Source organism: Typopeltis vanoorti, chromosome 14 (assembly GCF_054136105.1).
Source record: "Typopeltis vanoorti isolate ZY-2024b chromosome 14, IOZ_Tvanoo_1.0, whole genome shotgun sequence".
Classification (NCBI taxonomy): Eukaryota; Metazoa; Arthropoda; class Arachnida; order Uropygi; family Thelyphonidae; genus Typopeltis; species Typopeltis vanoorti.
Window position 1 is genome coordinate 39,355,526 of NC_143562.1, and position 12,431 is coordinate 39,367,956.

A 12,431-nucleotide genomic window follows, 5' to 3' on the forward strand; every position below is an offset into this window, starting at 1 on the left:
GGTTTAAATTGGAGTGATATGATGCTGCCAAGTCAGTGCGCCTTTATATATATATATATGGTTCCCACCTACGAAAGGCTATTATAAACCTATAGTATATTTTGTACCGTGGGTAGGCTAAGATTTTTTTTTGCCATGTATCAATTATATATATATATATATTGTAATTTTTTTTTATTTATTTTTACATAGTCCGGAAACCCTGTTCTAGAATACCAAACATGGAACTTTTTCAAGCCACTTCAGGACTTCAATAAGCGGGGAGGTGGACTCACACCAAGCGATAAAATTCATCTCCTACCTAAAGACAATTACAACGATTCATGCCCAAGGCAGAATTTGAACCTGCGACCTTTTGGTCGCGGTTGGAGGCTGGGTATGCTAACCACGCCAAAGCGACTGTGTCCGGCTGAAATATCTGCGAGAAGGGAACTGACAGAGCGTGAAAGAGGCGTGTAATAGGATGCCATGTTGCAGGCCTATCTGTTCGATAAATCGTTGGCGGATTGGACCATTCCAGGTCAACAGTCAGTGACACCATACTGATGGAAGCACAGGGAGTCAACTGCAAGTGCCACCCGCAGTGGACGACCAACCACACTCACTGAATGTGACCATAGACTGCTACGAAGGATAATATTTACAAACCGTCATTTGTCTACCGACACGTTGAATGCGGAATTCCAGGAATCGACTGGAAAACGAATCTGCACAAAAACATTCAAAACCAAGCCTCACAACACGGGTTTCCATGGTAGGACCTCAATATGCAAGCCCCACATTACCCGAACTAACATGCAGTGTCGTCTTCAGTAGTGCAAAGAGCATGTACAGTGGGACATGAAAGCTTGGAAAGCTGTGTCATGGAGTGATGAATCAACCGACACCCTCAACAGATGGACGGGTGTGGGTGTGGGAAAAATGCTCGCTGAATGTCTTACCAAAGTACGTAATCCCAGCCATGAAATTCGGAGGTGACGCTAGGATGGTATGGTCTTGTTTTTCCTGGTTTGGTCTCGGACTTAACGTTGTGCCACGAACAGGGCCGACGGAAGCGGGCCTGCAAGAGGCGGGCGCCACTACAAGGTGGGCGTCGTTTCGAAGTGGTAATATGAAGTTTCATTCTTTCTTTAAATTTTTGTAAACGAATTAAGTAATAATTAGGTAAGTCAATATAATTGCTGCAAATTTACAGTTAGAAAAAGGTACAAATTTACAAAAAATTCTTGTAAATTCTTTCCACATGATTATGACAAAAATAAAAATAAATAAATAAATTGCTATTTGTTTGGGAGCGCCCATTTCAGCTTTGCAGGCGAGCGACGTACAGCTTAGCGCGGCCCTGACCACGAACATTGAACTTTGAGAGGTATCTGAACTTTCTGGATAATGCAATGCTTCCCCTACTTTGTGGCGTTTCTACAAAACTGAGTATTGTCACTTTCAGCAAGACAATTCACTGTGTCATAAGGCTGTTGCTGAGCTGCATAGTTTGTGGACATGAACGTCACCACACTTGACTGGCCTTCACAGAGCCTTGATCTCAATCCTATTGAATACCTGTGAAATGAACTGGAGCATCGGATAAGTTCAAGAGACGTCCGTCCCACAACAGTCCAGGCCTCATTAAATGCCTACAGAAAGCATTGTCTTAAATTCCCATTGATCGCTATCTTATGCTTAAGGAAGGTTTGCTCCGTAGGATTGCTGTAATCAATGCAGCGAAAAGATGTCCTACATCATAAAGTTGAGCGGCATGGCTGTTTGTTCCTCACACTGTGGTATACGTTGACTTCATTCCAAGTAGCGTATACGCATTTCAGATACCTTATTTCTGTTAAGCGGGGTTTGCAAAGCGAACGATTTTAAAGCAAGGTCTACTATATCATTAAAGGCTTACCCTTATTTTTATTCATAACTTCATCATGATGGAAGCATTACTGATTCATTTCAAAATATATAAAAAAGTGTATTCTGTTCCACCAAATGCTATTCGGAATTTTTAAAAATATGATTATCACTTACTAGATAAAGTAACCGATAATCATAGTTAACCACATTATAAGGTTAACTTGCAAAACGAGTTTATTAAGCAAGAATTTCAATAAATCATTTTCATTAAACGGATAGATAGACGGTAGAAGTGGGTGTGTAAGTTTTGGCAATAGAGACAACCTACCGCAGAAATTCAGTAACTGCCTGTTCTAACGACGCATTTAGGATTTAATATGTAATCCTTAAACGTTCAGAATAGAACTAAGCAACAATAATAAGCCCGTACACCTCTCTCTCTCTCTCTCTCAATCAAGAGTGAATCAAGAATGATTCATGGGTAGGGTAGAAATGCCTATTTAAGGAATTCTCCTTTATCGCTGAAAGAATTAAAGTGAACACAATAGGAAGAAATGTCAACTGCGAATATTTATTTCCCCCTTATATGTACGGGCTGTTATATAGGTTAGTTTCCAAGAAGTTAAAAGGTGTTAGAAGTAAACCTTGTAGCGCAAGTTTTGTGTTCAGCATATGTCAGTAAATCCGAACTTTTTTTTTGTTGTTGTTGTTGTGTTTTTTTTTTTTTTTTCTTTCACTTCGTCTCTTTTATATTGGGATTAAACCACGAGTGTCCGGATAGAAAGTCCCATATAAAACTGGCTAATCTTACCGCTAGTTTAAATCGCATTATAAATGTTCGTATGATTTGAAATCAATACTTCCAACCACATTTCAAGTGTTCTACATTTAATGCAGAACGTTGAATGTATAATAAATAAATCTCACCAAATGCAAATATTTTATTTCATATTTCGATTTTTACACAAATTTCTACTTTTTTCCTTTTTCTAATCTCAGACTAAGGAAAAATAGATCGCAGGCTGAAACTTGCCACTATCTTCAAAGCAGTTTTATTCCACCTATTGTTGGAAACCAACCACAAACTGCCACTTGAGAAAATATAAACAAGAGGACTAGTTTCGTCAATTTGGTCCTCCACTCGTTCGTGATTCGGTATTCGAACGGATATGCACTGGAATCACGCGATCCGACAAGCGTATTTCAGTCTGCAAAAAGCTAGACTTTCTGAAAATATAATAACAACGAGAATTAAGCAAAAGTAATTTTCATTTGTAATAGAATGCTAAAATCAATTAAAACAAAATATATAATAGCAAATAAAAGATATATAAATACTTGCACAGAAACGCATCTTTACATATCAGTAAAAGTAGGAAAAGATCAGATACATTTCATTTCACGCATGTACTTCTTAAACTTTGCATAAGTTTGTTTTTTTATTATTTAAATTAAGGGGATATTAAATCCCACATTGTTTCAGGTCGAAACCGGTCTGGGTAGTGACCTCCCACCATAATGTATAACATCATACATCTCCTAGGAGATGTGTTTTTACATTATGGGAAATACTAAGAATAGTGATCGTAGCTTTAACCACCTTTGCTACGAGTTGCCCTAGTTTGTACTACGTGCTTTGGCTTACACTAGTATCCCCCGATACTATTATAGTTTACTATATTCGGCATGAAACTCTTTGATTCCGATCTTTGAGTTTCTTATTCGATTTTGAAACAATGTGGGATTTAATATCCCCTTAATAATTTAAATAATGTTATATCGCCGAAACGAAGCCTATTGGCTCTTTATTTAAGTAGGTTTTTTTTTTTTTGGTAAAATTAAAACAGAAACAGAAACGTTAGAAAAACTAAATGTAGAATAGCGATATCTGAACACGCTGATGAACCAAGTTATATGTTTTCTAGTGTTTTTATTCGATGATCAATTAAGTGTTCTTTAAAAACATGAATAAGGTATAAAAAAAATAAAAAAATTATATTAAAAGAATGTATTATTATAATTATATGCTTTATCAACTAAGACCAAAACATAACATTATTATTATTATTATATTTTATTTTTGAAACTTTCGAGGGCTTGATTATCAGAAAGAATTTATGATAATGGAGTGATGTGAAAATTCGGAAAAATAGCAATTCTCAACATCTAAAAACAGAAAGAGAAAGTGAGGAGAAAATAAAGAACCATCTTAAACATTTCTGATATTTTGTTAATAAGCAATCTTTTATTATTATTAGTAGTAGTAGTAGTAGTAATAATAGTAGTAACCGAAAGCTTTATCATCAAATTCTTAGATACTTGAATTTACCATATACATAGCCAAAACCATTATTACTTAATAGTCGAGTGTTAAGACTTAACCAGTCTTTTGTTTTATTGATAGGTTCTAATGGCTGTGTCCAAGTGACTTGTCATCTTACAAACCTAATTTTGGTTATGATAGAGTAATTAATACTCTCTCTCTCTCTCTCTCTCTCTCTCTCTCTCTCTCTCTCTCTCTCTCTCTCTCTCTCTCATAGTATAAATCAGCTGAAGTTGCATTAGCTGATGTCATGGTGGGGGGTAGAGTTTTCCTCCCTAGAACGCGAATTTTTCATCCCGAAAAAAAAAACAGGCAAACCAGTTAGAGGGACACTCGCAATTTACAGACCTAATACACTGGCTTCGTAAGCCTTACTTACTTCTGCCGTAAGTCGAAACGACAAAAACCATTTTATTAATCACTTCATCATACAAGGGGTCCAATTGGTCCAATCTTTAACCAGATTGGACCAATTGGATCACTGAGGTATGTGATAAAGACAGAAATTTATAATGGGATAAAATTTTTGAAGATTTTGATAAACAAGAAAAAATTTCTTTATAATTAGTTTTGTAAAAATATAAGCAGTAAATATATTTAATTTTTAATATTGTTTACTAGCATATATTCCCTATGATCCAGACGATGATCATAAGGAATACTCACTGCAGTAGGGAAAAAGCTCTTGGATTATATTAACCCAGGCACCCAGGTAGTCGGATACTCATCAAGGGAGGGCCGTGGAAGATGTAAATCCTCGATACCTATTATATCTCTCGTTAAAAACATTCACCGATGATTCATTCGCAATGTCCACTGACAGGTTATTCCATTCACTCACTATACGCTAGGAAAAGAACATGATAAATAAAAAACGAAATAGCGATAGTGAATAATTCGAGAATAACAAAAAAATATATAACAAAAATAGGACAAAAAAAATCCCTTAAAATGAAACAATACGAGTAATAAAGAAGAAACAAAAAAGATGAATTTAAACAGCGAATAATATTTTCTTGATATTCAGGAGAAGTTCAGAGGGAGAAATTTCTGTGATATGTAGAAGTTTCTCTTGAGAGATTTCTTTATGTGAACACAAAACCTTACATAAGGTCCAGCGGAAAGAGATATCTTCTGAATAACAGTAAACAGTGACATGCAGTAAGAGTATTAATACCAATATCAGATTGCCTTGACATTTAGTTTTAAGAACTGGTTACTGGGAATTGGCATGTGTTCTTGATTACTTTCTGAGGTTAAAAGAGTGAAGTTGGCAGGATGAAAAATCACGAATACGTAAAATTTGTGTGGCAAATAAAATAAATGGTGTTAGGAGATGGACAAAGCATGCTTTAATTACATCGAATTGCGTTCCTATCAGCAGTGATTACGATTTCGATTTCGTAAAATTGGAATGGTAGAATTTTCCGAAATTGTCTATTAACTGCGCCTTTTCTTATATATGAGTAGCTGCTGTGGAGCTGAACAGGAAGCAGATAACACAACTTCCTGACAAAAATGAAATAAAATAAAATAAAACAGGAAGGATGTAACTTAAAAAGCCAGAAGTTAATAAATGATGGGCATTGTCTGTACATTCTATACTGTGATCAATGATGGGTAAGCTTTATTCATACATTTTTCATTATAAATTCCCCCTATTAAAATATGACTAAAAAGCAATTGTATTGAATCACTAATACATTATATAATTCCCAATCATTATTTAATTAACAGATAAATGTAAATTAGAAAAATAATGATTGCAAATATGCACATTTGTTGATTATGAAAAGCTTAATATAATTATTATTTATTATTGCTATAACTGCGAGCAAACGTAAATATTTGGTCAAGACTGCTCTGGTCTGGACAAGTCTAATTTAGAAATCGACTGATTTTTGTGTTTCCTACTGTGGACTCACAGGAAATAGATATTTGCACAAAAAGAATAACGATTGGCTGTAACAAAAAAAAAAAGGCGTTTTATGTTTTTTATTAGTTTTTAAGCTAAAAAAGTAATATAAATATTTATGAACAATATGGCTTAAAACTTATAAATTTAACTGCGACCTTACTTTTAAAAATATTGGATTGTACCAATGCTATTCTGTTTATCTTGAAACTATTGAAATATTTTATTATTATTATTATGTTTGATAATTTGAGACTGATCATTACTGACAAGTTGATTATTTAATATATAGCATAAATAGCTAACCTTTGCATAATAAATTTACTATTATTATCATTATCATCATCATCAGACCTCCGGCGAAGTCGGAAGTCTCATTCTGGGATACGAGTCTTAATTCTGTGATACGTTAGTTAACAGATTTAGGAGAAAAGATCTTTGCTTCCAGAAAGGAATAAGCAGTAATTATTTATACGAGTGGCCTTAGGAATTACTTGAGAAAGGGAAGACAATTTTAGGAACGATGGTCCATACGTCATAATAAACCATCACCAACTCAAAGTTATAATGGATCCGTTACTAAGTATTTACTGGAAATCATCTTTTATTCCTAATAGCTGCACGGCAACCCAACAAAAACCAACGAAATCTTTTCTTTTCTTTTTTAAATCAAACCCAATCACTGTAATAATTCTAACATGATAATTCTAACCTGTATTCGAGAATTACAGTAAAAATATCTTCAAATACGATAAAACACATCACCCATAGTGAAAAAAAATGTATATTTTTAAATAGATTTAAATTGCAAAATAAAAATAATGTAATATAAACAGATGTTGCATAATTACTGTTTTCGGTAAAGAGGTAATTACGCAATTTTTGGTTGCTGGAGACATTCAATTTAGCCATATTAAAAAATGCACGTAATCTAACATTCCATTGATTTACTCTTCTTCTGTGTCAACTTCATAGCATATTTAAAAATGAAGAAATACCTGAAATCGATTAATCATATAGCCACTTATGTTTGGAAAGTTCGTGGGTAAAACGTTAAAAATAATTCCATTCATTTAAACAGGGTAATAACATTTAAAACGTAAATCATCATTATTATTTTTTCTTATCATTTGTATGTGTGGCCGCAATCCCTTTGATCATCCACTGCATATTTACACAATATCGTGGAATTTAATCTGATGCAATATGCTACCTACATATTTTATAGCTTTTAAAATACTTTTATGATACACAGGAATTGCCAAGCGAATATTTTATCAGTGATAATTAAGTACCAGTAGACGATTTCGTTAAATGAAGTACTTCGTTAAATGTTTAGCAGCCAACATATAATTTTCTTTCGGTAGTGAACATTCTGTATAGAGTATTCCAACAACAAAAAAAATTTCTAAACTATTTATTCATAGAATTTCTTCGAATTAAAATTGCCTGCCTTTTTCTTTTTTTTTTTTTTTTAATTCAGAGAAAATGGATAAGCATTGCGTTGTTTAAATGCGCGTATTTAAACACGTTCAACTGACATCTGTGCAAATAGATTCCGTTAATGTACTCGTACATAATGAACATGTACAGCATCAGTGGTGATATACCATACAAGGAATATCTGTTAGTTTTGTTCGTTTGTTTTTTCAGCTGACGTGATCTGACTTGTTTTTTCTTTTATCCAAATTCAGAATAAATGATATTTTCAGAGTTTAATGGATTCGGAAAGATTTCATTAATTTTATTTTTCGAATAAGTTACAAAGAGTTGGAGGTTTAGCACCAAAAAAAAAAAAAAAAAACATGTGGGATATAATATGGTAAATAATGTAATAATGTCTGATAGCAACTCGTGGGCGATCAGCCAACAAGATAAAAATTAATGTTTCTTTGGACAACCAAAGGAATAAAGGTCAACGGCCCTTCTGTTGGAAGTTTATATTGGTATTCTTAACTCCAAAAAAAAAAAAAGAAAATGCAGTCCAATTATATTATATTTATAAAATTATTTTATGAATTAAAATATGTAGGAGGATGTTTTAGGATTAAAAAAAGTGATTACAAAAAATAAGTTTTGTGGTTCCAGAAGTATTTCATAGGTTATCAATAGCTTGATGTTCGGTATGCCAATGACATTCGCATCTATGTCATGTCATAGATCATTGGATGTTGTTGTTATGTGTATTCTTTGTATTCTTTAAGAACAGTACCTCGTTATAGCACCTCCATAGGGCAGTCGCGAGGACAATGCGAAGTTTGCTCTTGGAAAAGACCTAGGGTCAAATCCCCTCTAGGACGAAGGGAAACCTTTATAAAGGTTTTTCAAATGAAAATAGTTAACCAATCTAACACAAAGTTAGTAGGTTTTTCATGTTACAAAACGTGTGGTTAATCGACTGCGATTCCAAAATTTTAACTATAACCAATTAATCATTATTATTTCATTGTTTTTATCATTATTTTTGTCATTGCTTTTGAAACAGATATTTCAAACCTGTTCGCATTTTTTGAATAGTTGTTAAGGTTTTGGAGAGACTAGTTAGGAGTAGAATACAAGATTGGATAGATAAGGAAAAGATTCTGTATAGAGGTCAACATGGACTTATTAAAGAGAGGTCTTGTTTTACTAATTTACTTACATTTTATAATAAGGTGACACCAGTTCTAGAGGGATGATTCATATATGGTGATATTCTGGATCTTGAAAAGGCATTTGACAGTCTACCACATAATAAATTGGTGTATAAGTTATGGCAAACAGGATTAGAAAATCAGTTAATTGATTGGATAAGAAATTGATTTTCTAATCGATATCAAACGGTAGTGTATAGAGCAGCCAAGTCTCTGAGGAGGACGGTTACCCAGTGGAGTCCTACAAGATTCACAAGTCTGTATGGTCGGTACAGGAAGCCTATCTACTTGCGATAGGCTTCCTGTAGAAAAACTATAGACATAATATACTAGTCTTCACAGCTTTGGTTTCTTCTAATTCTAAACAGTAATAACAACAGCTGCAGAGACACTAAAAACCTAACAATATCAAGTTGCTTTGAAAAATCTATCCACAGATTTATACAACGAACAGACTTTGTTGTTCAATTATTGACAAAGAAATTCTACCCAGAACTAAAAATCATATAGTAAAACAGTGTTTAGCTGTAAGTAGATTCAGTTAATAATAATCTTAATAATATTATTTTATATACAGTACATCACAAATATTCTCCTCTCTGTATAATGTTTTCCGATATTTAGCACTTTTCAATTGAAGTAAGGCAATTGTAATTTCATACACAAAATTATATTTTACATATTCATTTTACAGTTATTAATTTTTTACATTATTAGGAAGAAGTGGAAGGTGAAATGAGAATTCCTATTGTGTTGTTTATTGCATTTTTACTGAATTTCTCATGGATAAATTATTCAGATCAACAGGAACGTCATTTTCCAAAATACGGAAAATTAAAAAATTACATCATGCAGTTAAGGAAAAAAATGTTACTCAAAGCAATATTGTCAGTGTTAACAAAAGATAAAAAAATAGATAACGAAAGAAAAAAATATCTACTTAATTCCCATATTTTGCACGACAGTATAATACATTTTCTTCTGAAACTGCAAAAGAAGTCATCGACCGGTAATTCCAATACTGGCAAGGTATCAAAACTGTGTAATAAAAAAAATGGCAAAATGCACAGAACACGCCATCGTGTGATGACCTTAGATAAAGACCATTTAGGTGATGAAGAAGAAAATTGCAATAAGTATGTTAGCGATTTTTATACTAGAATTAAATTAGACAGAAACGATGTCCGTGATAACTGGAGATTAATGATGGATAATGACGCTAATATTTCACCAAATCGTTACAGGAATGACAAAATTACCAAAGAAGTTGTTGAGCTTTTAAATCAAGTTAGAAATCGTAATAGGAACTTTCGGGATGATGTCAATAATGAAAACGTTCAAAATAAATACAATACTCTTGATTGCAGCAACAAAGGTGTTTTTGAGGAGTACAAAGATGGTTCTCAAGAGTCTAATCTTCATGATTTCCAACAAATTTCAGAAAGTGATTATCTGGAATCGGCTTCTCATTCTGTATTTCAAAATTCTCATGACGACAATGTTTTGAATGGACGATCATCATCACATTACCTCGTTGTAAACGTTCCTGATGGAGAAGATGAAGCACGATCTCTGGCTTCTAAAACAGGACTTCAGTATGTCCGAAAGGTAAGGACAATTAATAAGTTATTCCAGAATTTGTATTGTAATTATTATATATTTCTGGTTGTTATTATTTGTTATTGATAAAAGCAAAATGTAATGCAATATTCCAAGGACAAAAACTTAATAAACACAAGAGAGAGGAGCTGCATTGTGCTAAATTTTGATGCTTGGATCAACATTTGAGCCGAGTATAAAAATTGAATCAATCCGACACTTTGAGAGGGTTGACTATAGTACTATTTATCAATTTTTTTTTCTAAAAAAAATGGAATTTTTCGAATATTTTTGATGCATTGCCCTTCGACTGAAAAGATCTCTGTTCGTATTCCATCGAAAAACCTTTCGAGATTTTCGGAAAACACTTTCACCTGTCAAAAGAACACACACACACCCAAACCAGACATGAATAGCCTAAGTGTTTTCTTCAGACGAAATTCAAACCAAGTCAAACCACATCTTCAAAAATTAGGATATTTTGATCTACGTAAAAAATCCTGACCAAGGACAGGATTTTTTATTTTTATGGTGATTTAATGAGTGAAAAACTCAAAAAATCGACGTTTTGCCTAAATTATAGTAAAAAAAAATCTCTTTTTGTTCGTTTGTTCATCTAAATAATTTTATCTATGTTGGAATTCAGAATTAAGTCGAAAATCAAAGGCCATAAGACAGTATGTTATATCTTTCAAATAAGAAGACTAGTCCATTTTACAAGAGGGAAGGAGGAGTGGATCCGAAATTTCTGGTAGGAAAAACTCATCAGCTGACCATTAACTCGTTTTCACTGGAAAAGGGCCTTATAAATACTCATCGCATTCTGAATTGACTAAAAGAACATCTGAGAGAGAAAATCAAAAACAGAACAATGCGCAAGAATTACACATCATGTTCAAACTTTCAATATTTCAACATGCGCTTTCAAGATCATCATACATATTGTCAAAAACGCGTCTTTAGTTGCCAGTGCTCGTTGTAGTAACTGTCGAAGAGTAAACACATCAGCTTCTCTCTTTCTGATTGCACTTTTAGCAGTGAACAACGTTCTGAGCGGATTTTTGTGTTCGGGAGTAAAATCATTCGATATTGACCAAAGAATGTTAGTATAGTATTGGGGAAATATATATAAGTAAAAAAAAAAAAAGTGTACGAGTAATTGAAAAGGAAACTGAATCTTTTATTCACAGCGGAACAAAGGATTCAAATCTAGCATTCTTTCACATCGATCCCGCAGTCTGGACCTTTCCCTGAGTGAGTAAATAATCATGGTGTGAGTTGATCCTTAAAACATTATTTCATTATTTTGAAATTATGAAATAAATCGATAATTCCATTCTGTTTGTAGTCAGCAGTTTCTGAATATTTTAGCATTCTTTTAAATCATTCTAATCTCAAAAATGCAAAATTTTCGGAACAAATTCCCGACTTTGTAAACGTCAATTTTGGCATATCCCCCCCCCTCCCCTCCCGTGTCACAATATTACATTTTTCAGATCCTCCCCTCCCCCAAGAGTGCCAAAACGTTAAGAATAATCCTTTCTTGAAAATAAATAAATAAAAATTAAAGCCAAACCAAAATAATCTCAAAAATAGCTACTCGAAACCACAACTAAAATACACCACTCGAAATGCGAGTATTTTTTGTTCTGTTGTCACATCCAGACAGTCTGACTTGTGGCCAAGACCTGGTAATGACCCTCAGAAGATTAAACACACACACACACACACACACACACACACACACACACAGTGTTTAATCTTCAAGGCTAATAACACCCATTAACGTTTCTTCTTTGATGACAACCATGTGCTACATATATATTCAAAAAGTCGTCAGGTCCCGTTACTATATAATGGATCAACATACACTTTGAAAGTTAAAAAAATGTTTAAAAAAAAACAGAAAAAAGAAAACCATTATGGTTTATTTCTTCTTAAAATAAAAGTAAAAAATGATTCCTGTTGAAAAATCGGAAGTCGTTGAGACAAATAAAACGCACTTTTCTCCTGTCTGTACGACTTCCGATCGTAGGCGTCAGTCATTAAGATTGCAGCATGTCAAACGTTGCATATAATCGTTTCGAGTTGCTTCTGTGATTATAGGAGA

The 12,431-nt window shown here is 33.4% G+C and overlaps 1 protein-coding gene across 1 annotated transcript in view; it reads left to right on the forward strand.

Moving 5' to 3' along the window:
- Positions 1-5,669: 5,669 nt before the first annotated feature.
- Positions 5,670-12,431, forward strand: part of LOC150099382 (proprotein convertase subtilisin/kexin type 4-like) — a 58,477-nt gene continuing 51,715 nt past the window's right edge. Inside the window, exons 1-2 of the mRNA XM_090403615.1 lie at positions 5,670-5,794; positions 9,440-10,330. Of these exons, the coding sequence (XP_090259741.1) occupies positions 9,458-10,330 (873 nt within the window). The 5' untranslated portion in view covers positions 5,670-5,794; positions 9,440-9,457. The remainder of the gene's footprint in view (positions 5,795-9,439; positions 10,331-12,431) is intronic.